Below are 25,980 nucleotides of genomic sequence, written 5' to 3'. Positions count from 1 at the left end.
AACCATCTCATTTTCACACTGAAATGAGATTCAGATTCTCAGGGTGCACGCTGCCCAGACTCAGCCCTCTGGTAAAAGATTTAATTGTTTTTGGTGGGAATTACATTTGGCTTGCAACAATGATTTAAAACGTGTGTTCTGTGTTGTTGCTTGGCAGAGCTGTGGCTTAATGGTGCAGGACCAAATTTTAGGTCTGCGGTTTTTACAAGAATGTCTGATACCCACAAGCATGTCACACTATTACCTCATATCTGATAGCTCCATTGTGCAGATTTATTTTGGCCGGGATGCTTTGATTCTGCCCCATGTTATTGCCAAACAGAGTTAGCAAAGGGAACTCCAGTTTTCTGAACAACTTTCTTTGTTCCCTCATAAATGCTTTACAGTCTTATTTAACATCACTTGCAGGGAGAAAGAGCACAAAAAAATATAAATCTTTGACTTTAGGTTTAATAATAGTGTGTGTGTGTGTGTGTGTGTGTGTGTGTGTGTGTATTTTCACAACAGTTAAATGTGAGGGAGTGATCTCTCCTCAGGAAAGCAGTTCAGAGTTAGAAAGATGTAATAGAGCCTCCTTCACACACACACACAGGGCTTCATGCACAGAGAAATAAAGATTCTTGGAATGACAGAGAAAATGCACCACTCCCATATGGATGTTTCCCGCCTTCACTTGGGATTATAAGCGTACATCCTGGGTGAGTTAGCCTGGATTGACTTTCCTCTAGGGCTGGATAAGAAAACTAAGAATTATTCCAGAAAGCTAGCATGATTTGGGGAGAATTCACTTTACCTTCATTGAAAAAAAAAATAAATGCTGATCAGTCTTACCCCCTGTTTATCTGTGTCTCAGAGACTCATGTTCCCCACCCCAAACCCCGAATTCTTGCCATCTATCCCAGAGACCAGGACTAGATCAATACACCAGAAAGAGGAACCTAAATTACTTTCCATCGCCACTTTCTTCTGATGGCAGAGAAAACTATGGCATGAAACTCAAATAGTTGATTTGAGAAAAGCCAGGTAAGAAGGAACATGTTCTACATGCTCTGTGACAAACTAGCATCTTATTAAGAGGAAATATGTGATAAAGTTACTGTTCTTTAGAGTTCCAATTAAATGACTAGCATTTTCTACCTCTAAAAAAAGTGGCAAAAGAGACAATCATTGCAAATTGTATTTAGTAACTTCTCAGTTACTGTTTTCTCTCTGCGCCCCCATCCCCATTGGATTCAGGCAAGTCAGCTGTTAAAAGCATAAAATGACTAAAAAAACAAAACAAACAAACAAAACAAAAAAACAAAGCTAGCCAAAATCGAACATCTAAGTGCAGTTTTCTCACATGAAAGTTGTCTCCATAAACCAGAAAACCCATTTTGAACCATTCCTGATACTAAGAAAAACTCAGAGTAGACCAAAGTTATTCATCAAAATCTATTAAACTTTATAAAAGCGTAGGTTATTCCAAATAATCCACATTTCATTGTCAAAAATGTGTTTCTGTCTTACATTGATATAAGAGGGAAGAGTTACTGTGCAGGTCTACGGGAGTACACAGCACTTCCCTGCCAGACACATTCTTCACTCTCAGAGACTGGCTAGTTCCACAGATCTCACAGGGAATTTACTAATTTTTCTCAAGCAGAATAGCAAGATAGCTATTCTCTCCTTCCTAGCTCTTCACAAGTCTCCAACTTGATTCAATAAACATACTACAGGAAAAGTGTGTGTAGGAGTGGAGTCTCTGCTTTAAAAGTTATGGGCAATCTACTAAAGTCAGACAGGTTTACATCCTTTCAAGGTGAATCTCAGATTATATCGTGACTAGGAGTCCCAGCTGTGATGCAGAGATGCCAGACATCTTTTATCTTTAAAATACACATCCCAAGGCCATGATCTCTCCGCAGATAACTAGCATTATGTGTATGAACACCACAAACTGATGATAAAATGTAAGGTAACCTTTTTGACCTTTTCCTTATGCAGCAATACATAACTGCCTTTTCATACAGTTAAGAAAGCATTATTTCAGAAACATTCAAGACTTAGAAATAAGCCAGGAGTTTTTCTTTGCTTTGCTTTTTTCTTTCTTTCTTTCTTTCTTTCTTTCTTTCTTTCTTTCTTTCTTTCTTTCTTTCTTTCTTTCTTTTTTTAAGGCGTTTGCTTGGGTTCAGTTTTGAGCTCTGCTTTCAGTTAAAGGAAACACAACTCACCGGTATCAGTCAGTTACTGCTGTGACAGTCACATCCCAGCTGTTCCTTTAAGTTTTATAGATATAAGCGAATTGATTTATGAGGAAATATGCAAACAGCTGGTGGTGAAAATGAAAGGAAGTAGGGAAGGTTCTTGCAGTATAGAATGGCTTATTCTTATCCATCCATGCAACATCCCAAAACAGTGCTCACTTCTCCACATAAAGATTTTTTTTTAAGTATTTGCAAAGTATTATGCTGACCGAAATAAGCCAATCAGAGAATGACAAGTAACACATGATCTCACTTATTTGTGGAATCTAATGAACCAAGAAAAAAAAGTCTGATGAACAAAAAAGGTCCAGAGATATTGAAGCATGCAACAGACAAATGTATTTCAGAGGGCGGGGGTGGGGAAGTGGAAAAAGATTAACCAAAGAATTTGTATGTATGTATGCATAGCCTATGAACAGAGAACAGTGGGAGGAAGGCCTGGGGTTGAGGATGAGTTGGGTGAAGGGATCAATGAGGATGTGGGGAGGGAGGGTGACATCTGTAATACTTTCAATAATGAAGATTAAAAAAATTTTAAAGTCTTTGAAATAGAATGTCAATTCAAAAATCATAACCATGAAGATACAGGTCATGCTTCAACCTCTACCAGAGAAAGAATTCCCAGAACATTAGTCTTATTTTTAAATTCCTTTTTTCAGCATCTTAAAGCTAAAAAGTTTTCTATCCAAACTTAATAATTAGTCCTTCTTCATAGTATTTGACCCATTTCAAATCCTTTTCATTGCAATTTCTATCATTTCTTAACTTGATCAAATAATTACCCTATATAATAAAAGCCTAAAACACTAAGTGTCCTGTTGACTGGTTGGCTGTTCAACCAATCAAAGCATAATATGATAATAATACGCTAAAGGCTGCTCAACCACTCACTATGGCATTCACTGACAACGAGGGGCCAGACAGTCAACCAATTGACCTGTTGCTATGACATGCACTGACCACCAGGAGGCAGATGCTCCGACTTGTAGGTTAGTTTGCTGCTCGGGTCTGGATGATGAGGACTAGGTGAGATGGGCCAGACAAGCCCTGGAGCCCTCCCACAGTCCTTCCCAAGCTGGCCAACCTCCTGTGTCCCTCCCTGGCCCCAATCATGCACCGGTGGGGTCCCTTGGCTTGGCCTGCACCATCTCACAATCCAGAACCCCTCTGGGGATGTTAGAGAGCTGGTTTTGGCGAGTTCCCACAGGCCAGGCTGAGGGACCCCATTGGTGCACAAATTTGTGCACCAGGTCTCTAGTCTATACAATAAAAGCCTAAGTGACTGTTACAGTGGAATGACCAGGACAACTGGTTGCTATGATGTGTGATGACCACCAGAGAGCAGATGCTCAATGCAGGGGCTTCCCCCTGGAGGTCAGTGCACTCCTATAGAGGGAGTGCCACTCAGCTAGAAGCCAGGCTCATGGTTGGTGAGCACAGCTGCCATGGCAGGAGCCTCGCCTAACTCCGTGGCAGCAGGCACAGTGGGCCAGGATGAGCATGAGCAGTGCCCAGCCCCAATTCAGGCTCCTCCCTGGCCACCTGCCACTTGGCACACTGCTACATCCCCTAAGGTGTCCTCGACTGCTAAAGGGTGCAGGCTGGGCTGAGGGATTACCCACCCCCGAACTTCCCCACAATGCACAAACTTAGTGCATCAGGCCTCTAGAAAGGAATAATCAGTGAGCACTAACTAGTTCTTCTAAAGAAACATTCTGTTTAGAACCTCTTGGTTTCTTTTCCTCTACTAAAAGGAAAAAAGAGTTTTGTGGGGGTTTTTTGTTTTGTTTTTTTTAAAATATATTTTATTGATTTTGTACAGAGAGGAAGGGAGAGAGATAGAGAGTTAGAAACATCGATGAGAGAGTTATCGATCAGCTGCCTCTTGCATACCCCCTACCGGGGATATGTCCACAACCAAGGTACATGCCCTTGACCGGAATCGAACCTGGGACCCTTCAGTCCCCAAGCCGATGCTCTATCCATTGAGCCAAACCAGTTTCGACGGAAAAAAGAGTTTTGATAGATACTAGATAAAATTAAAGGTCATCTTTTTGTGTGTCATAAGTGTAAGGTTTACCACCATGTCTGTCTCTTTCTGTCTCTGTCTCTGTCTCTGTCTCTGTCTCTGTCTCTCTCTCTCTCTCTCTCTCTCTCTCTCTCTCACACACACACACACACACACACACACCCTGTGTAGTAGATAAGTTCCCACCATAAATACAATAGAGAATATACAAATGGTTAAATGATGAGTATAGTAGACTGCAACAGAGCCCTTAAGAAAACTAGGCTGTGCATTACAGACTCGATAGCTAATCAAACAGTTCTCACACACTAACCTGCTATTGGGTTCCAGACTGAGCAAAAGGTACCAATCATCTCATGTTGTAGCTCTTCAGGGGCTCTAATATATAACTGAAACTGCAAGTCTTGAGCCGGCAGCTGCCAAGGTCTACTCCATCTGCCTATGTATCACCTACCTATCCTAAGCATATTTAGATATAGTTTTTCAGCTGAGATGGAGTCACCTTTTACTCTTTAAAATTCACTATAATTTAGATAGCCTTTGATGGTCAATTAAAGACTATATTTTAGAACTATTATTAATATTGTCAAGCACATATGAACAATAAATCACACACATGCCACTGAAAACATTCTTGACATTTGCTCAGGGAACCTATTCTATGACATCATTATATTATTGTAATTTGGGGGAAGAATTTACTAAAGCATCAAGTAAGAATTTGGGTGTGTTTTGTTTTTTTTCCATGAACTATCCAATCACAATTTTCACCTACTCTGCCTCCCCACGAACACTACTAATTTAATTCATTGTAAAACATTTTCATAAGAAAACCAAAATAGTACTCTAGGTTCACATACCAAAGGAACTAGCCAAGGAAAACTTTCCACTGGTTTATTATTGTGTATAAGTAAAGATACTGGGAAGACTAGTGCTAATATTTTCCTCAGTTGCTAGGATTTTACTAAGCACGTGACTCCCTGTGTTTGCTTCGTGCTGCGCTCGAAAATCATCTTTTTTACATTTAACTTTCAAGTTTACAATATCAAGCAATTTGTGCTAGAATTTTTAAACTCAAAGCTCTAAGAACTTAATTCACAGAGACTATTATTCCTGTATAGGTTTAGTTGGCGGCCCGGGAATGTGAAGTTTTAAAACGCAAAATATGATATGGCCACTAGGTGGAGATAGCCATCCATCAATCTATTGTGCATTACCAACTCACTGGTAACAAAACAGAATTTATAATACAGCCCCAGAAATCATTTCATTTACTACATGGGGCAAAGAAAGATTAAAGGATCATCCGCGATATGTTTGTGAGGGAGAGCATGATGGAAACCCTTTGCTGGAAGAGGGGCCTCAGCCAGATTCTATTATTTGCCAACCTGATTGCATTCCATTCTGTTCCAGGCCACTGTAGCCAGAATCAGGATTTTCTATTTGACTAAAATGTTCATCTACAACAGTTTATTATTCTGCACTTAGCCTTTTTAAAGTATCCAATCGTGAAATCATATCAGAAGCAAAGCCAAATCTATAGTATCCACCTAAATAAGATAAGAGATTAACTGAAGGGCTTGTAGGCATGCATATAAGCATAATCAATGGACGCAAAACACTGTGGGATGAGGGCATGTATGGGAGTGGGGTGGGGGGAGGCAATGGTAAGATATGTACACATATAATAATTTAATAAAAAATAAAATGAAATAAAATGAAATAAATAAAGTTAAAAAAAAAAGCATGAAATGAAAAAAATAATAAATAAATAGGATCCTTAGCACAGGGCAGGCCATGAACACCTCTGCACACCCATGGACGTTGGCAGTGCGATTCACATTTCGTTTGGCTTTAGGTACAAACTTATCTGGAGTAGCTGTAACAACATGACACCTGTACTGAAAGCTGGCTTCCCTTGTGTGCAAACTCCTATCACCTGTGCTCCCACAGCTACAAATGACATCCCAACGCAGTGCATGCCAGGGGGAAGCAGATAACCACCAAAGTATAAAAGCAAACGCCAAAGAAAAAACACTTTGCCAAGAGGCCAGCTTGCTGATAAGGACCCACACCTCTTCCCTAAATGAGGAACTCAGAATGAGCACGCTGGGTTCCCCCTGCCTTTCAGAGCACAGGTCAAACGTTTATCTGAAAGAAAGCTCGGGGGAGTACTTATTACAGAAATCAAAACATTTGGGAACTTTAAAATGCCCTTTCGCCCGCTAGATGGCTGTGGGACACAATAGCCGTTTGTTTGCAGTCTGTGGAGGGTACATTAAACTTTGTTTTATTTAACTTGTTTGGGGCAAATGACCTCCCTGCAAGGTAGAGATAGACCCTCTACTGATCCCGGTAGTTGCTTAAGGTTACTCTGGTCTGGGTCCTTATTTATTTATGTTTTAAGGGAGGTTATGATTTTGCTGTTGTCTTTCAGTTGAACAACCGAAGGGAAAAGAGCAGCTTTGTTTCAAAGGAGAAAGACACATTTGTTTTGGTGTCGCTGCCTTAGGTTGGCAGCCGAGAGACAGATCTTGCAAACATGAATATGCCGAAGGGAAGAAAAACGAACTTGGGGTCTCCTGATAGTTGTTAAAGTGGCAGTGTGCCCATTATTTTGCTAGCTGGCAAACCTCTGTGTGGGAGAGCCTATCTGCCAGCTCTTGAGTACAGACAGCACTAATCTTGTGTAATAGCGTGAGCTCACTGGCCTACAAAGGCAGTAATTATCAACAGCATTTTCCAAAGGATGCGAGTTCCTCCCACTGTGAGACCACTCTGCCCCAGGCAGAGCCCCTCAGTGTCACTCGCTTTCATTCAGGGGCTCCTTCACCCCAGACTTGTTTGCACAGGTCTTGGGGCAGGAAGTGCTAAGTGATCCAAATGCAGCTGACACTGCCAAAACTCATTCAACATTTTTCTTTTGCCTTTTGGATGGTGATGCATTGCCTTAGCCTTATTAGCTATGACATTTTTATGTCTGTTATGTGACTTTAAAGTTTCAGGGAGCATGCCGGAAGAACATCTGTGAGAAGGAATGACAATGCATTGGTCATTTACTTATAACCTTCTCAATTAGGACATGATGATCCGGGGATGGGTAAATGTTGTTCTTCCAGTGTTTGACCGGTCACTAGCGACCTGCACTCAAGGAAAGGCAAGGTGGAGATGCAGGTTTTGTGTTCCAGAGCTACTCTATCGTGCCTCATGTTTCCTGTGTAGAATCAGGAGGACCAGGGCTTGGTTTCAAACCAAACTGAGTTGCAACACAATGAAAAATTGTCATTAAGAGCTCGGCGGTCTTCTGCAGAAAAGAGACTGAGAGGTCTACTACTGAGGAATGTGTTCAAGGCTGAGGACACGGCATACGTTTTCCTTGGCTTTTAGGTTAACATAATGAAGCCTGTGAGGTTTGACATAATTACATCAACGTCGACATGCAGAATGACTTGTTCACGGAGAAGTGGCATTTGGAGCTAAAACCCACACCACAGCTGACACACATCCATCTGCAAATACTTTCTAGCAAGCCTTCTCAGATTTTCAGGTGGCAAGAGGAAAACGTAAGTTTTGGGTTTGAGGGTTTTGTTTTGCATTATTGTTCTGCTAAAGCATGCGCAATCCTTTTAAACAAGCAGAAACCTACAAACAAGCTTAGAAAACACCAGGAATTAGTTAACGCTCCCGATTCTCTTTTCAATGTCCAAGACATCTGGGAGAGGGAGGAGGCCAGGGCCTTTGTGTTTATAAAGGGTAATGACGATCCGTTCCTGCAAGAAAGCAACGGTTTATAGCCTGCAATTTGTTCCTCCTCCTCTCTGCCCCCTTTCAGTGTCTCTTCCTGGGGTAAGGGCTATTTCTTTATTGTTTCTACCTTTTTCAAAGCTGGTTTTTCCTCACAATACTTTGCTTGACAGACTGATGTGTTTATTTATGAAAGAAAAAAAAAAAAAGGCCCTCAATTTAAAGTCTGCCGAAACTGGTTTGGCTCAGTGGATAGAGCGTCGGCCTGAAAGGTCTCGGGTTCGATTCTGGTCAAGGGCATGTACCTTGGTTGCGGGCACATCCCCAGTAGAGGGTGTGCAAGAGGCAGCCGATTAATGATTCTCTCTCATTGATGTGTCTAACTCTCTATCCCTCTCTCTTCCTATCTGTAAAAAATCAATAAAATATATATATTTTTAAATAATAAAAATAAAGTCAAACCCACAACTAGTCTGGCTATTCTTACACATCAACTCCATCCAGGAGGGCGAGTGGGTGCCCCAAATCATAGGTGTGCCAGCTTGCCAATGTTGGACCATGCTTATTCAATGAAACAAAAATTCAGTTATGTTCTAGAAATATTTTAAAGTAGGATATTTTTAAGTAGCAAAGGCTATCCATTATCATTTTTGTAATCTATATCCTAAATATCAAGGAACAAGATGAGTTGGCTAGACATTGATGGATCTGTGAATTTAGCAACTTGTTCAAGATTACTGATACAGGAGATTCAGACAGGTGCAGAGGAGAGGGGGTCTGCACAGACAGGGATACTGAGGAGGAGGAAGAGAGGAAAGAGGGCCTGCATGGACAGGGAGAGTGAGGAGGAGGAAGTCGTGACTATTTCCTAGGAAGCCCTCAAGCCAGCAGCCTGGCAGGGGTCAGCATAAGAGCGAACCAAGTGAGATGACTGAAGGGAAAATGTGCAAGAGATGCAGAAAGTGTCGAAGAATAAATTCAGGATTCGGTGTGTTGTTTTTAACCAAACAAATCAAACATCCCTAAAGCTCCTCAGCATTTTAAACAGGGAACTAACGGGGCTGTCGGTTCTATTCAATCCTGAACCTCTGGACAATGCTATTGAAGGTGACATTTTCCTTTCAAGTCGCTGTGTCTGATCCACTGAAGCAGGGGCTCTCCCGTGGTGACGGGTTAGCTTTGAAGGGTGGGGAACTCAGTGAAGGGATGAGAGGAAGGAATTGCCTTCCTGAAAGCCTCATTCCTGGGGGTCAAAAGTAGGGGGGAGCAGGATGGTAACAGCTTTAAATCTCTGACGTCCATGGGTTGATTTTAAAGAGGGAGGTAGTGTGATTAGGGCACTCAACTGTTCCCAATATCTCCCTGATTGTGCTGTCCATGGACATACTTTAGTTCAAGGAAATTTCATGTAAAAATGAATTGGCTAGAAAGTAAAAATGTTTCCATAGTGTTTCCTGAAGTCTGTGCTTAAAAGGACAGCCACAGACAGTAGATGAATAAAGGAAGCTCTGTCCAACCTTAGGCAACAATTCATCCTCGGTCAAACCTGCAGAGGGGCCGCGGTGGAAACGTTTGCTTTCTATCTTTCCTTTCCAAAGCTTGATTTAACACCTATTTCCTTTGCGTTCACAACTTTTGTAAGACACATTATGCTTGGCTATAACTTTCTGTTTGTGAGGAACATTGTTTTCCTGTCACCCTATTTTGAAATTTTACCTATTATGTTTTAATGTTTTTCATATTGGTACAACTTTAAATAAAATAGTTAATTTAGATAAGCAAGAATTGCCACAGAGAGATTCAGCCAAAAGACTTCATCGGTCATTTCAGGATTCAAAAGATAACAGTGAGTTGGTTGAACAACGTATGGATATTGATTACCACTCAAAAAACATTGATTAGGTCTCTATTTTTGTCAACAACTCTGCTAGGCATTGAACCAATAGAAATGAAAGTTAATCTCTGCCTCAGAAAGCACGGTGTCGCCGAAACCGGTTTGGCTCAGTGGATAGAGCGTTGGCCTACGGACTGGAAGGTCCCGGGTTTGATTCTGGTCAAGGGCATGTACCTTAGTTGCAGGCACATCCCCAGTAGGGGATGTGCAGGAGGCAACTGATCAATGATTCTCTCTCATCGATGTTTCTAACTCCCTATCCCTCTCTCTTCCTCTCTGTGAAAAATCAATAAAATATATTTTAAAAAGAAAGAAAGAAAGAAAGAAAGAAAGAAAGAAAGAAAGAAAGAAAGAAAGAAAGAAAGAAAGAAAGAAAGCAAGCAAGCACGGTGTCAGGAAATTTACCCCACAGGGGTCTGAGGCAGGTCGGGAAGAGGCGCAGGAACCACAGGAACACAAAAGATGAGCATTTAGTCACACCCAGCTTGGAAGGCTTCCTGGAAGAAGACCTTTAGCTAAGCAAGGTATTTCAATATTTATTAAATAAAATTTAACCAGGGGCATGAACATTCTAAGCAATAGGGCAAGTGTGTGCAAAGACCTGCAGGGGTGAGGGGTGCTGGCTTATTCTTTGAGATGGGATTGCTTAGGAAGTGGCAGATGGAATGCATGGACTCGGTATGCCATGCTAATGATTAGAACTGTTACAGAAGGCAATAAGAAGACTGAAGAATTTTAAGAAGGGAGTATCAAGAGTTTAGAGCAAGGAGAAAGGAAGGTCGCAGGCACTGCAAACCAGATCTGGGGGGAAACACTTCAGACTAGTCATTCATTTAACAATTAGTTAAAGCTAGAACTTAAAAGTCTGATAATAGTATGGAAGCTAGATAAGAAATATTTGTTTAACTTTGCCAGCTTTAATGTGTATTTAACTTGGAAGGTTTAATTAGTGTCTTTGAAGACATTACTTGGGTGACAAGTAAAGTAATTCATTATTGAGGTTATTTGTCAAGGTTTCCAACAAAGCACTTGAGGCATTTCACTGTTAGAGATCAATAGTCAAGTTAAAGAATAACTGGTAATAGAAATAACCGTTGGTAGAAATAACTTAGTAGAAACCCAAGTGACAAAGTGAAAATGTAAATGTGTTACGAGAAAATAACCTCAATAGAAATCACCAGGGGAAGCCTGTAACCAATTTTATTCATGAGTATTCTTTTGTGAAATTTATTGGGAAAACATATCAAATAAATAATTTTTTAAAAGATGTTTAAAATATAACAAAAGCAAGAGTTTTGCATTTTGTTAATTATATCAACATCCTATTATAGAGACTAGGATCTGAAGAAGACAGGCAATTTAGGTAACTTGGGCAAATAGCATTGTTAAATTAGTCTGAGCGTGTAAATTGCATTAGTTTAGCTGTAAAGCATGTTAAATATGATATAATTATGCTGCATGTTGATTGGAAGCAAAGTTTAATTATTTCAAGAGAAGAAATTATTGAAATTGAGACCTAATATAAACTTGTTTTTACTGAATATTAGACTGAGTAACCAAAGATAATATACGGTAAATATCAAAGGTTCTTTTTGTTTTAATACTGCTCTACCTCCCAAGAAGGATAAGCAATAATAAATCTTTCAAACAAAAAATGGGGGAGGGGAGCGGCAGCAGTCACTCTAAAACATAAACAAAGTCTTTAAAATTGCACACAGTCAAGTTAACACCATTTCCAGGGGTAAGCAGATACTGCTTTCTCCGATGAAGAGTTTACTATTAAGGGTATTTTCAAAAGCAAGACACTTGGAGTAAACAGCGAAACAAAGGAGAACTATTTTATTCAGAGGCCTGTGCACATATGGAACCTGTTAAGGGGATGGTGGCTGTAGAAAGAACTATAAACGAGGGTGAGAGACACCTAGCCTGTCTCAGAAAGGAAGGGATGGAGGCAAGAGTGGTTTCAAAAGCAGACAGTGGGCCAGAGATCAGACAGATGGGAGGGGGACAGGCTGTTGGGCAGAGAGTCTTTTCTGTTCCAAAATGTTCAAAGTTAAGGGACACTCCTTACCACACTTTTATTTCATACAAAGAATGAATTAAGAGGAAACCAAGGGCCAGTCAGAGTTTTTTTCTGGAGTTACTGTGTCATTTCTTTGATAAACTTTGCTTGTCTGTGTAATTCATTTCCTGCCTTCTTCAAACCAAGGCCCTCACTTGGGGTGCTCTCCATTACCCTTAGCTTTCAATTAAAAAATGTGGATTAATTAAGAGTAAGGTTCCTGTTTACAATATACAGTTATCAATGGTAAATTATCTTCCTCTGGAAATTCACGGGAAAGATCAATATTTTTCGACTTTGGCTTATTTACCAAGTTTAGGACTGTCTGACTATGAAAATGATCGTTTCACAATCCACTGAAAATTAATGGACACAGACAAAAAAAAAATGGTTAAGTTGGCTTGCTTTGGCTACATGGAATAATGGCATCTGATGAGCCAAGCACACTGGACTGGCACCTGACAGGGAAGATAAATTTCCTAAGATATTTTACAGGTCTTACATGCCTGCCAGCTATGTCAATATTCAGTCTCATTAACCAAGTTCACAGAACTTCTAGGACCTTATCATGGACACCAGGAGAAATAAAATCAAGCAAGAGAAACACTTTTTTGAAGAACTGAACTGCTAATGGAGAAACCAGAATAAACACTTAGTAACATGCAAAAATGGTAAGAATGCAAGCATACAAATCCAACCAATGAGAGAGTGCACATAGTCAGGGACTTGGCCCAATCAGGTGAGCATGTATGTTGCAAATGACAGGCTTTACATACATTCCACCCAGCCAGCTGCAGCTCTTCTAGGCTTAGGGCCAGACATACAGGGAGACTCTGCGGTCTGGCTCTGCAGGGCACAGGAAGTACCAACCTGAATGGCCACCTGCGCCTTTGGCATTCTGGCTTCTGTAATACAGTTGGGAGCTCACAATTACCTGCACTTTTCACTGGGCTACTTATGAAGGGAAGTTTGTGAGAATACCATTGTTGGGTATTCTATAAACCCAGTTTATCCCAAAGAGAAAAGTATGCATCCAATAAGAGAAAACACATTAAATACCTATACTATATAATCTGCATTAAGAGAATTATGAAAAGTTTTAACTATTGTAATACACAGAAAAATGTCATTTTAATTTTTATATTCACTTATAAATGAATAAAAACAAAAGTCTCTCTTCCATAAAAATAAATATATAAGGACTTATGTCATACCAACCACTAATAATCTAATTGATCAAGGTGATTCCCTTAGGTCATTGTTTCTCAAAGTGTGGTACACGTATCCCCAGAGGTACGGGAAGAGTTTGGTGAGGATACGCGTTGCACCGGAGTTTGGTGGGGATATGCACTGCACCGTGCTTAGCTGCGCCTAATTCTACGTTCTCATGAGTACGAGGGGTACTCAGCGTTACGAAAAGAAGGGGTACACATGTCTAAAGTTTGGGAAACACTGCCTTAGGTACAACAAAAAGAAAACATACAGATGCAAAAACTGCAGATACACCATTGAGCAAGGACAATTAGAAGAAGACAAGACAAATTGACCCAAGAAGTGTGGTTCATCTATCTTACTGGGAATACGTTTTATGAACAATCTACTTTCCCTATTATTTCTGAATCCTGCCAAAGAACCTACTTATGAACTTGAATGACAAACAGTGCTGATTAAACATAAGGAGTCATGACAAACAAGGGCAAGCTTTATTGCAGGACTGCTAAAGGTCTGTGGTTTGGAGACAGGTCTGAGTTCAAATCCTGGTTTCACCGCTTACTAGCAATGTGACTATGGGCAAATATCTCAGCCTCCTGACTTTCCCTGTCTTTTCCTGTCAAACACCCAATGTCTCCCTTAGAGTTTATTGTGAGGCAAAAACAAACGCAAAGTGTTTCATACAGAGATTGACACAGATGAACTAAGGAGTGTATCTACAAGGGCACCAAGAAGCTTTCTTGAACAGAGTACAACTTCCAAAAACAGAGGTTGCTCTGGCATTTGTTCTGAGATGAACTTCACATTTTGCCAAGCTCTTTAGATATAGATGAATGGCAGGTAATGAATGAACTACAAGCAGCTGAGTGATTCATACCCAAGAAAGAGCTTAACAACTATTCTCAATTTTTCTCCTTATTTATCTAAATTAGAACTAAATTTACATTTACTGTCTATCCCCGTGGGTCCCAAGTTTGTCTGCACTTTAGAATCCGAGGTTCTGCTGTAATGACTTTGGGCTGAGGCCTCGGCACTGGCTGTTTAATTGCACTCTCCTGATGATTCTAACAGCCGGGGCCCAGAACCAATAGTATAGCTAACCACGCTGGAACTATTTCTAAAAAGCAGCTTTGCCAATCCTAACTTAAGAACCTTATTCCAGCCTACTCAAGACTGTGGCCAGTATAACCAAATCACTCCTTTCTTTATGACGTAGAGAAAGCTAAAAAGCATATAATTAGTCAGCAGCATTTGAATGGAAGGAAATTCATAAAATCATCATTAAAAAAATTTTTTAAGATAAAAAAAAAAAATAGGGCATTTTGCTGGGATAAAAATGAGTCATGCCTTTTAGCAGATTTACAGTGCAATTATTTAATAGAGAAAGGTATCTTTTAAAGGCATTTTATTTTACAGTTATTCTTCCCCTTTTTATGGTGAAGCTATGCAAAGCCAACATAACTATCTGAAAGACAGACTTGAGGCAATTCTGATTATGTGGCTTCCCAGCTCAATGGAAAGGTGATCCAGTCCTCTTATCAAGAGAGCCACAGTGATTGGAGGACTGGTGGTTGGATCGGTTCTCATGAAACTCTACTCTAACTTCCCTCTGTTTCACTGAGTGACCCTGAGTAAGTGTCTAAACTGGTCTTCAGTTTAAGGTGCCCTCCACACAATGCAATCAGCACACAGTACCACGTTCTTAGGAATCATCTTCATCAGCAGCTTACCAGTGTGCTGCCATCAGTCCAACGGAAGTCATGCTCAAACATCTTGTCATTGAGGCCTATCCACTGGTAGTCATGGCCCACACCTGAAAGATGGTAAATAATGCGGATATTTTATTACCTTCCCAATATATGGGTGAAACACATAAAAATATTTTCAGAATGAATCATGCATCTTCTTTTATGGCTGTATTTTTGTTTAGTTATTCATACAAAATTTCCATAGTCTATCTTTTGTCCTTCTGCCCAATGTGCTTTAAACTAAAAAGCTACAAACATTGTGAAACATTAAAATAACAGACATAGACATTATTTTTCTAGCAGTTTATAATTACTTCAATGGTTTTCTTCATCCTTACTCATGATAGAAACTTTTGATTTATTTTTTTTATTAAGTTATGCCATTGGTGCCCAGTGGTTGAGCATTGGTCTATGAACCAGAAGGTCACCATTTGATTCCTGGCCAGGGTGCATGTCTGGGTTTTGGGCTTGATCCCCATTAGGGGGTGTGCAGGATGCAGACAATCGATGATGTTTCTCTCTCATCGTTGATATTTCTATCTTTCTATCCCCCTCCCTTCCTCTCTGAAATTTATATATATATATATATATATATATATATATATATATATATATATATATATATATTTTACACCATTGGCAAAAATTCAGTGACCTAATAAAACATGACAGATCTTACCCATGCTAGCCTCACTTTGAAAGCCACAGATATTTCTTCTCAAAGCAGTTTAGACAGTGAATATCTAGATCAGTCCTGCAAAATTTCCTCAAAATTAATGGCTTTCACCATATAATGAGTCACTGGCAAGAATACTATGCAAAAAAGTTAGGTGAACCTCTATTCAGATTTTAAATTAGCAATCATATTTCTAAAAGATAGGAGGCATCATGAGAACATATTTAACTGAGCATCAAATAATGTCTCATGAGCAAAAAAAAATCTACATATTTGTTACATGAAAGCTAGCTGCCCTCATCTTTGCTATAGTTTAAAGAGTAAGTAAACAGCTTAGGTAGTAAGTTTCATTAGCATTGTCTTATCTATTCATGTTCTTAATATGAAGTTGACTTGCTATGGTCTAAAATAATAGAATCTTGGATGAGAACTAATTATGCACAGGGGATAAGAATCAGGTTCTACTAGCAATTCAGTTTGAATTACTGGGACAAAAATAACTGAAAGCAATTTTCTCTTTAACTTTAGACAACATATGCATGTGTTCTATAATAAATAGAGTCTATGAATGTAACCATCAGAATTAGATTGAACCACTGATGCAGCCATTTTTGTAAGTAAAAACTGATCAAATAGCATACTATTTCACCTCTTATTGCAGGCCAACCAAGAAGTGCCTTCCTATGTTATAGTTGAATATTCCCCCAAATGGGGGACTCATCCCAGATATAAGATTTTAAGTAATTCATAGATGAAGGATTTAATAAGTGGAATCACAACTGAGAAAGCTACTTATTCTTTATAGTTAGACGGGAGAGAAAGCTAAGAAGGTGGTGAGAATGAATGAAGCTTCAGGAAACCAGTGTATGTTTGGTACATACGATTCACAAACATTTGTTCTTCGTGAGACAGAATGCTGGTGAGGTGGGCGCCTTGCAGACGGCATTCCCGTTCGGCTGCATCCCATGTGCGTCGATGCGCGAAGTACTTGTAACACTGCCCTTGGAATTTGTGCCAACCGTAGTCACATGTCTCAGTGTCTGGGGAGAAATAAGTAAGAGACTTCTTAAACACATCTACATCATCTAAAACTGGCTACTGACCCAAGGCAATATCCATGCAATATCCCCGCAGTAACGGATCCATAAAATCTGGCATGGTGACAAAAACATTATGATAAAGAGGACAAATGATTCCTGCCAAGTGGATGGCTGTACTGCAGGTCCTCGAATAAGATCTTGTTCTGTTCGACTTCATTTTGTTATAACATAGATGGGATGCTGTAGGAACTTAATTTGTTGATTATAACAGTCAGCCTATGGTTAGACACAGGCCTGACACACTAACCTGAAATAAAGACATCATTACACTGAAAGTCTCAGAACCTATGGAGGGCGTTAAGTGAGAACTTACTGTGCATCTTTGGACTGAAAAGCCAGCATCTAACTGCAGTGTCCTCTCTTAGAGCCAGAGTTAGCAGGAGAGAAGACTGGATGAGAGGTCAGCCAAACCTCTCAGGCTGCAGTGTCTACTGACTACCTGGTGAAGCAGTTGGGGCTAATTCCTTACCAATGCACCTTTTCTAAAGAACATCATTTAGTGAAAAGAATTTGGCTAATAGGATTCTGGATGCTTGCATGAGGACTTCAAATGTCTGGAAGTAGGAGCAGTCCTTTCCCACTTCCCAGAGAGATATCTGGTGGCCAGTCTCTGGCCAGGTAAGATTTACAAAGAGAAAGGAATTCTCCATCAGTAGGCAGCTTCTGGGATACAGCTAAGGCTGTGTGTCTTCTTCCCAAAAGGACAGAAATATAGGTAACTGCAAGTGCAAATGTATCTGGATTTAAGTTTATTACAAATTATAAAACTTAAGTTCTTTGACTTCATTCCCAGTATCCCACTAAGCTATATATATATTGATAAGATGAAAATATTTTTCCAATATATCTAGGTTATACACTGGCAGTGAGGGTCAGCTATTCTTTCTAGATTGCCAGTTTTGATGTGTTTTCATAGGAAAGCAGCCTTATTCATAGCACTGCATTTTCAGTGGTAATCTTCCTTCAGACTCACCCACTGGCAAATGAGGTCAAATTCTGTATTTAATCATAATTAATTGAAATAATTTTTTTTTTATTTCTACAAAGCCATTCTCACAAATATATTTAGTTACATGCAAAAACTAGCAAAACTGTAGAGGTGGTAGCATTTTAAGCACCAAGAATCCTTTCTAGATCACCTAATGACCACCCATTCCTCCCCTCACTTTCCTGATCTAGGAAGAAAACAAAACTCTACTCCATGAAATCAATGCTTGTTTTATCTACCAGACTTGATGGCCAAATTGAAAGTCAGATTGCCTCTGGACTGTCACTCCATTTACTCCACTTTCCACAGTTGTGGGAAAGCCTGTGGCCTGAGAGATTACATTTACTTTTCCCTGGCTTCAGTGACTTAGGCCATAATCACACGACAGATGCAACTGATCTCTGAGAACAGTCTTTAGTTCAGTTTAGTCTAACTGGCCTGTTGTTTAGTTACAGCCAGCTGACTAATTGATTTAAATCATGTGCACTGGAAGCTTTGGGTCTTATTAAAGTGCTGTACGGAGACCACCAAATCTCATGGGAAAGGACGCAGGACACAGCGAGCTCACTTGGAAGGAAAGTAGCACTCAGTACCCACGAATGAAGCATATTTTGTCACTTGGATGCAGCAATTTTCTTTTTGGGGAATTCTCGTGGAAGCACTCAGAGCTGAGCTATGAGAGGTGGGGAAGAAACCGATCTTCATATATGAGGGGTTAGTTTACATGGGAGGAGAACTGGAGAAGTTTTTAGAACATTCTTTCTGCCAAAGTCAATAACGTGATATTATAATAGCATAGTGTTCCTTACCCTTGGAAATCATCATTTATTTTAAGACACACAGCTTAAAATTCTGGAGGATCCCTAACTTATTTATTTTCTGTGGATAATGCATCACAAAAAAAATTCTTCTATAAGCTCTTTCTTATCTTCTATTAACCCAAATGATTTTCGTCTGGTTTTATCTTTTATCATTAAAATATACTACCACTATATTTCTTTTACCCCCTCCCCCCCAAAAAAAACATACATGATCATACTCTTCTAAAAGCAGGTATCAAAAGCAATCTGTTTATCCCATCTTACCTGAAAATAATGTAACACAGATTTCATTTCTTAAAAGACTTCTCTTTTGGGTATATAGTCTTAAATTCATCTGATTTTAATACTTCTTGTTTTAAAACTACTATAATGCATAGGTTGTATCACAAAGTGTTGGATTTTTGTTGTGCCTGTGCATGTTTGGATTGGGTTGGAGGAGGTATGACAATTCCTGCTCATGGTCACGGAACATGAAATTATTATTCAAACAACCTCACACACAAAAAAATCGATTTGGCTTATGATACGCAGGCAACGTTTTCAACAGCTCTGACATGTAGCTGTAAAGTCTTAAGAAGTTGTCAACACGTGGGCACTTCTCCCTGGCAAGCTGTCCTTGACTTTAGCGGGGAAGGAGGGGGGCACCTATGTGCACAGAACTGTCTCTCCAAGGTTCTAAGACCCCCTTCCAGGTCTCAGATCTATTATCATTACACCAAGTTGCAGCCCCGATTCCAGAGTTACTGGGAGTTGGGATGTTACTAATGAGAGAACAGAAAAGGTCAGCTGAAGAAACAACAACACAGTCATCACTGAATTTGGACAGAAAACTGTTTAGACAACAATGCTGCTGTGAATGAAGAAAACATTTGCTCTTAGGCAACCTGAAAAGAGCAGAAAAACTCCTTCAGAGTCCTGCCAATAAATCACAGGAGCACAGCTGCATTTGGTAAACAGACCGGGATGAATGTTGCTCATCGTGTGGATGGAAGTTAACTCACTGTAAGAAAGTAGGGAATGCACCTGAAAGTTAGGTGGCACCGGAAAGGAGAGAAAACCCAAAACCATTTCTTTCTGATACTCCTTTAAAGAGATGGGAAAGGTAACTGGCCCCACAGTCCCTCTCAAGGATGTGTTACCACATCACGTACAGACTTAAATAAAATGCTTACCTGTGAGAGTTACTTTAGAAGGGCAAAGAGATTGAGAAAAACCTAGGCTTTCAAAGGCAGCTTAGGTTCATGTTCCCCACTCAAATTTAATAGCTGTGTGATCTTGAACACACATATATTTATTTCTCTCTAAGCCTCAATTTCTAACCCATTTACTCATAGAAATACTGTGTCAACTAAATGAAAGGATGTACCTGGAAGCATTTGATAAACTATAAAGTATCCCACAAGTAGTATATCCTTTCATTCTCTGACAAGAATTATGCTGAGTCGCCAAGATCAAGGCTGAGTTCGTGGTGTTCAGAGCTCTATCTCCAGTGCCCAGGACAGTGCCTTGAAAACAGTGGGTGCACCATAAACACCGGTTGAACAAATGATTTTTTTTAATTGCCCCGTGTATTTGGAATAAATGGAGCAAGAATCATGTAAACAAATTTTAATAACTCAAGTATATTACCCTTTGTTTTCTTTAACAAATAGCATTTTCCTCACTGTTTTCATCTAAGAAGGGAAACAGTGAGAAATTGCTTGGTCAATTTGCATATTTACCTTTTAAAATTCTAAAATAAATAGATTCCTCCTTTGCAATAAAGAGAAAAGGGAAAAAAATCTAAAAACTCAGCCATCAGATATCCCCTTCCATTGGCAGTTTAATACAGGCTCCTTTTAGTTTTGTTTTTTAATTGTGGTGATGTCTGGATTAACACTGAGAAGTAAAATGTAGGGCTATCCCAATGTATCTGAGTGTTTAACACATTTTCATTTTGTCTGGTGGAATGGACGTTTGGCACTACGCACTTTTGTCAAATCCAAATCACTGTATGACTTTAAATAGAGGGAACTGGCATTCCACAGCTTAGTGTGCTGAGAATGCGATCTGTTTCTGATGCACAGACTAAGAAATGTTACCTTTAACCACCCAACATGTACTCTCAGGTGGGCCATAAAATGCAAATTACAGGAATCGGGAGATTTAAGCCATCATCAACAGAGGCCTTTCTTTCATTCATAAAAAGTAAATGCTTCTTCAGTAGGAAAATCCCTGTTGAGCAGATTCACAATATCTTTTACATAGTGTTTGCCAAGTCCAAGTCAATGTGCTCTAACAACTATATAAACTCATTCTCCGGAGATGATTGACTATGAAAAATAAGGCCCTGGAGTCTCAAGTGCGTAGGGGGATAAAATAAAGGCAACTAACATTGAATGCAATTCTACTTGGAACAAACCATGAACATGGATTAAGGTCTATTCCTAATTTGCCCTTTGGAATAATACATATAGCAATGTTCCTTTTGTTGGCTGGATGGTTTTAAATTTGCTCAGCGTGCTGTCTGTAATTGTATGGTATCAGTGAAATAAAAATGATCAAGTCAACTCTATTGTTCAGGTGTTGTGAACTATGGACACATAAGAAAACCCAGCATAGTTAGGAAACCTGTGAATTTTCTCTGCAGGAAAGAATACGTAGTATGGCCAAATGACTAAAAATATCCAAGTCGTTATGACAAAAGACTTTCTAGAAGTGACATTAGAAGTGAAATCAATAAAGTTCATCCTATAAATGTTGCAATAGCTCTTACCTTGCTCACAAAGTGCACCAACATAGCTGGGAAGGCAGAGGCACCTGAACGTATTAAAGCCGTCAACACACGTGGCTCCATTGCGACAGGGGTTGGAGTGACATTCATCAAAGTCTGAAATAAAGTCATAAAAGGCCACAAAAGAACTTTCAAAAAACAATCCAAGGATTCTAATTACTGTGAGGCTGCTAGGTAAAATACGAGATAGCCAGTTAAGTTTGAATTTCAGATTTAAAAGAAAAAGGTTTTTAGTATAAGTATGCCCCATTTTATATTTAGGACATATAAGAGTGAAAAATTATTCTTTTTTTAATCTAAGATTAAAATGTAACTAACCTTCTTATATTTTTTATTTGCTAAATATCTGGGAACTCTAAGAAAATTTCACCAATTTAGAGTAGGATCACTGTGTCCATTTCTTTTAGATGAGTCACATGAGCCCTAAAATGGATCAAGTTTTAATCTAGCCTACCCACTCCCTATCCTGGTTCATGCTCCAATTTCCTCACTCCTGAAATACTGAAAATACCTGGCAGGCCTCCTACACCCTGGGCCCTTCCCTCTCCAATATATCCCTCACTCTGAGATGGTCGCCTTCTTTGGACATAGTCATAATTTTATTCCTTGGCTTTCAAACATCCCATAGATCCCAGCTGCCCAGGACAAGTGTCCTCAGAGTGTGGTCCTGGGACCAGCCACAGCAGCATCACCTGAGGATGGTAGAAATTCACACCCCCAGGCTCACCCCAAATCCAATGAATCAGATACTGGGGCTGGGATAATAACAGTCTATATTTACCCAGTCCTCCAGGAGACTCTGATGCACACTAAAGTCTCGGAATCACTCAACCAGAGTATGAGGTACAACTACTGAGCTATTATTTTAAGACAAGCACTCTTTCAATACGAATGTTGGAGATTTTATCCCAATATTTCTGTGAGCCTTCTTTACTCAATCATTAAGAGAAAAGCATCCTGTTACCTCTAAAAGAAGCACCTGACTGATATAATATTCCATCATTTCTTTCATCAGACATATGGTCTACAATTAGCCAAATTTAAAAGCCATCAACACACGTGGCCATCAGAGACAGTCTTGCCCTAGCTGGTTTGGCTCAGGGGATAGAACATCGGCCTGGGGACTGAAGGGTCCCAGTTTCAATTCCAGTCAAGGGCACATGCCCGGGTTACCAGCTCAATCCTCATTGGGGGGCCTGCAGGAGGCAGCCGATCAATGATTATTTCTCATCATTGATGCTTCTATCTCTCTCTCTCCCCCTTCCTCTCTGAAATCAATATATATATATACAATATATATATACAATATATATATATATATATATATATATATATATATTTTTTTTTTTTTAATGGAGTCTTTTTTTTAAGAAAAGGAAATCTAAATAAGAATGAGGACAAAAGGAAATGATTTGGTAAGAACACAGTTATATTCTTTGGAACTAGAAAGAGAGGAGGAGGCCTGCAATCCATACCTCCTGGAGGTGAAGGCAGGGGAGGCTGGCTGCTGGGGACAGCCAGGAAAGGCTTTCTCCATTTCACAGCAGAGGAGCAAGTCATCTCAAAATGTTACAGCCAAACTCCCTCATTTCAGCTTTGGAAAAAATTGCTGTATTTACATTGATTATTTATTGATATTCAGATTTGGGGGATAAAGTAAAAAAAAAATTGTTAATATTTATGCAACTTTACATTTGTAGGAAGCCTATCTGTAAAATCCACAAAAAGACATAGCTGACCTGAGTAAGCTTCACTGAGTCTTGGGTATATTAACAAAATTCAGTCACCATCTGGCCCCATTTCCCAGAATCTGCTTATTAAGTCTCTATGACTTTAACTTCATTGAACATATAATTCATCTACACATGGATTTCTCTGAAATCCTCTGATTGATTCAAGCAATATAAATACCCCCAAATATATCTTTTGTAAAAGCACTACACCGTTTCAGGCAAGGACATCTTACCAAGTTCACACTGGTCCCCAGTGAATCCCGGCACACAGGTACACACATAGGAAGTTTCAGTAGCATAGCAGGTGCCTCCATTGAGGCACGGGTTCGTTTTGCAACGATCAAGTCCTATTGTGTTCAGGAAAATAAGAAACGCAATTAGGCCCATCTCTGACTCTCAATGTATTTTAGCATAAAATGCCACTTATTGCTACCCTGACATATAAGCTTTACTGTAGCAATTTAGAGATACAACACACAAAATTTAATATTAACTTTACTCTCTGGAGTGTTTCTTGGCATAACTAATTATTACAAATTGGATCTAGTCATTTCTAGGATTCAATCATCATTCTTTTTCAACAATATTTTTCGCACAGTATCTGGCAACTAAGATAGTCTACTGCAGATTTAGTTGGCATGATAATGGCAATTGATTTTAGTAAAAAATGATTACACATATGTGCACAGTGAATGGAAATGTATTCTTTTACACGAGGTTAGTTCATGTGAAATGGCTGGATAACACAGAACATGCATTCTTTTTAGCAGATTGGCTTGTTACCATCATTTGAATTATTATTGCCTTTTACCACTTAATGCTCAGAAACTTTTTCTTCGAAAGTGTGCACTGAAGTCTCTTCTGCTACATTAATATGCTTTTTCCAAAAACACGTTCCAAATGTACTCCTTTAGACTATACTTAAAGAAAAGCAACACATGGATTAAACTCTACTGTATAAAAACAAACCCAAACACAAAAACCTTATCTAACACGAAACCCCCAATTTTTATTAAAAATTTTCTCATTAAAACAGAAATAAAGTCAGCACTCCCAGCCGATAAATATAAAGACCAGAGCCACAAATTTATGAGGAAAAAACAGCTTTAAAAAATGTTTTTATATGGCAAATTCGAAGACTTCTACACTTTTTGAAGCACATATATTATTCTGTAACAATTCTTGAATAATTGTCTTTATATTAATAGCTTATATTTATTAGAGTTTGAATATTTTTCTAGAGTTGCCTGTTTCAAAATGTTCAAGAATCCAAATAACGGTTTAAAGTTTTACAAAGTAATTGTGATAAATAGGTTACATATGAGCTACAAGTTATGTTCAAGAATCTTAAGACCCATAACCCTGAAATAATTTCACATGAAAAGAAGACCGTCTACTTATGAAACATGAACTTCAGGAACATTAGGACAAAGAAGGTACTGCTAGTAGTAGAAGATAACTGAGTCTCTTTCATATAGGAAACTCAAACAAACTCTCTGAGTGTTAAGTAAATTCTAGACTGCTAGAAAGACTTGACAAATTCATATTTGCATGTGTGGGTTCAACTTTAGGTTAATTCAGATGATACCAACTTCAAAAACTACCCCAATTCTTCTAAGATTCTTTCTCATGTAGTCCTAAAAATATTTAAAAGCTCCCTAGCCATTTTAGCCTTCTGCCTTTCAAAGCACTCTGCATAGATTACGAGGCTATGGTCAACAGCACATCTACACACTGCCCTCAGTGCAAAATCAACATGACACTTGGGAGAAGGCGCTTGGTGAAACTGTGATGTGCCATATAAACGTGATGCACTATTATTATTCCCTCCACAGACACCAGATACCACGCTGAGAGTATGGGACAAGGGCTTGGCAAGAAAGTGGGTCTTTCTGTAAACACAAAGTAGCTTAAATTAGAAAAAAACTATGTTTATGATTTTTATTCTTCTGTACACAGTTCGAATTAATCTCTGAAAGTTATATCTGCAACAGATAGAACAGGCAATACAATACGATCATCCAGTTACTGAATTAACCTAATGTAATGATCTGTTTTACAATGAAGACGCAACATTAATTCTAGGTAAACACTGTGGACTGGATAACTGGTACATAGTTCTTAACCATTTGTCAAACTTAATTCTCTCTCAACATTACCAATGACTCCTATATCATATTTTCACCAACCTGAAGTATATTGAAACTAAATTACAAAGGGATAAACGTTGGCCAGATTACTTGCTGATCATTTACTGATTAAATATAGAATGACAACAAAAATGCATCGGACACCTTTGATCAATTTTATTCATAAAACAGTTCAAGTCATTTATAAAAAGTTGCATGCTATGACTATTTTACTCTATCTGAAGCACAACAAACTGAATTGGCACAAAAGATAATACTGCAATGTTACAGCCATGCTGTAAAGCATATTCATTAAAATAAAACTTATTTTGAACCAACATAGCCTTTAAAGTGCTGATACTTTGTTGTTGTTGTTTGTAGTGGCTAGGTGATGATGGTTACTTTTGGATTCCATTGAAAATGTTATTTAAATGATGTTCCAGAAAACACCATTGCAGCAGACTTCTCAACATTATTAGGCTAGAGTAAAATGAAAATAAGTTCTACAAAATGAATAGTCTAAGATTTCTGGTTTACATATCATTAACTATCAATTATCCACTTTTGTGCTATAATAATAGGAAACCAGCTAAGAGCAATGGAAAGACCGTGGACTTTGAGTGGGGCTGATCTTGGTTCAAATCCCACTTTTCCATGTTTGTGGCTGTGCAACCCTGGGCAAATTAAAGAACTCTTAAAATGAAGGAGAGCTGTACATGCTATATAGCCTTTTCGTGAAGATCAGACGAGACAGTCTATATGACCTAGTATAAAATCCATGCTTTCTGTTCATTCATTAAAAAGAGAAAAAAAGAAAAAAAAAAA

At 39.0% G+C, this 25,980-nt stretch overlaps 1 protein-coding gene across 5 annotated transcripts in view; it reads right to left on the bottom strand.

Annotated features, from left to right (window-relative positions):
• VCAN (versican) overlaps positions 1-25,980 on the bottom strand; it is a 102,778-nt gene that overhangs the window by 8,919 nt on the left and 67,879 nt on the right. For all 5 annotated transcript variants that reach the window (XM_084882176.1, XM_084882178.1, XM_084882175.1 and 2 more), the window contains 4 exons: positions 23,260-23,373; positions 21,276-21,389; positions 16,493-16,651; positions 14,918-15,000 (listed from right to left, as the gene is read on the bottom strand). In XM_084882176.1, coding sequence (XP_084738302.1) covers positions 14,918-15,000; positions 16,493-16,651; positions 21,276-21,389; positions 23,260-23,373 — 470 coding nt within the window. The remainder of the gene's footprint in view (positions 1-14,917; positions 15,001-16,492; positions 16,652-21,275; positions 21,390-23,259; positions 23,374-25,980) is intronic.

The sequence above is a fragment of the Pipistrellus hanaki genome (assembly GCF_964339955.1).
Source record: "Pipistrellus hanaki genome assembly, chromosome: 4".
NCBI lineage: Eukaryota > Metazoa > Chordata > Mammalia > Chiroptera > Vespertilionidae > Pipistrellus > Pipistrellus hanaki.
The sequence above is the reverse complement of the archived record's forward strand: the minus strand, read 5'-3'. Positions and strand labels throughout refer to the sequence as shown.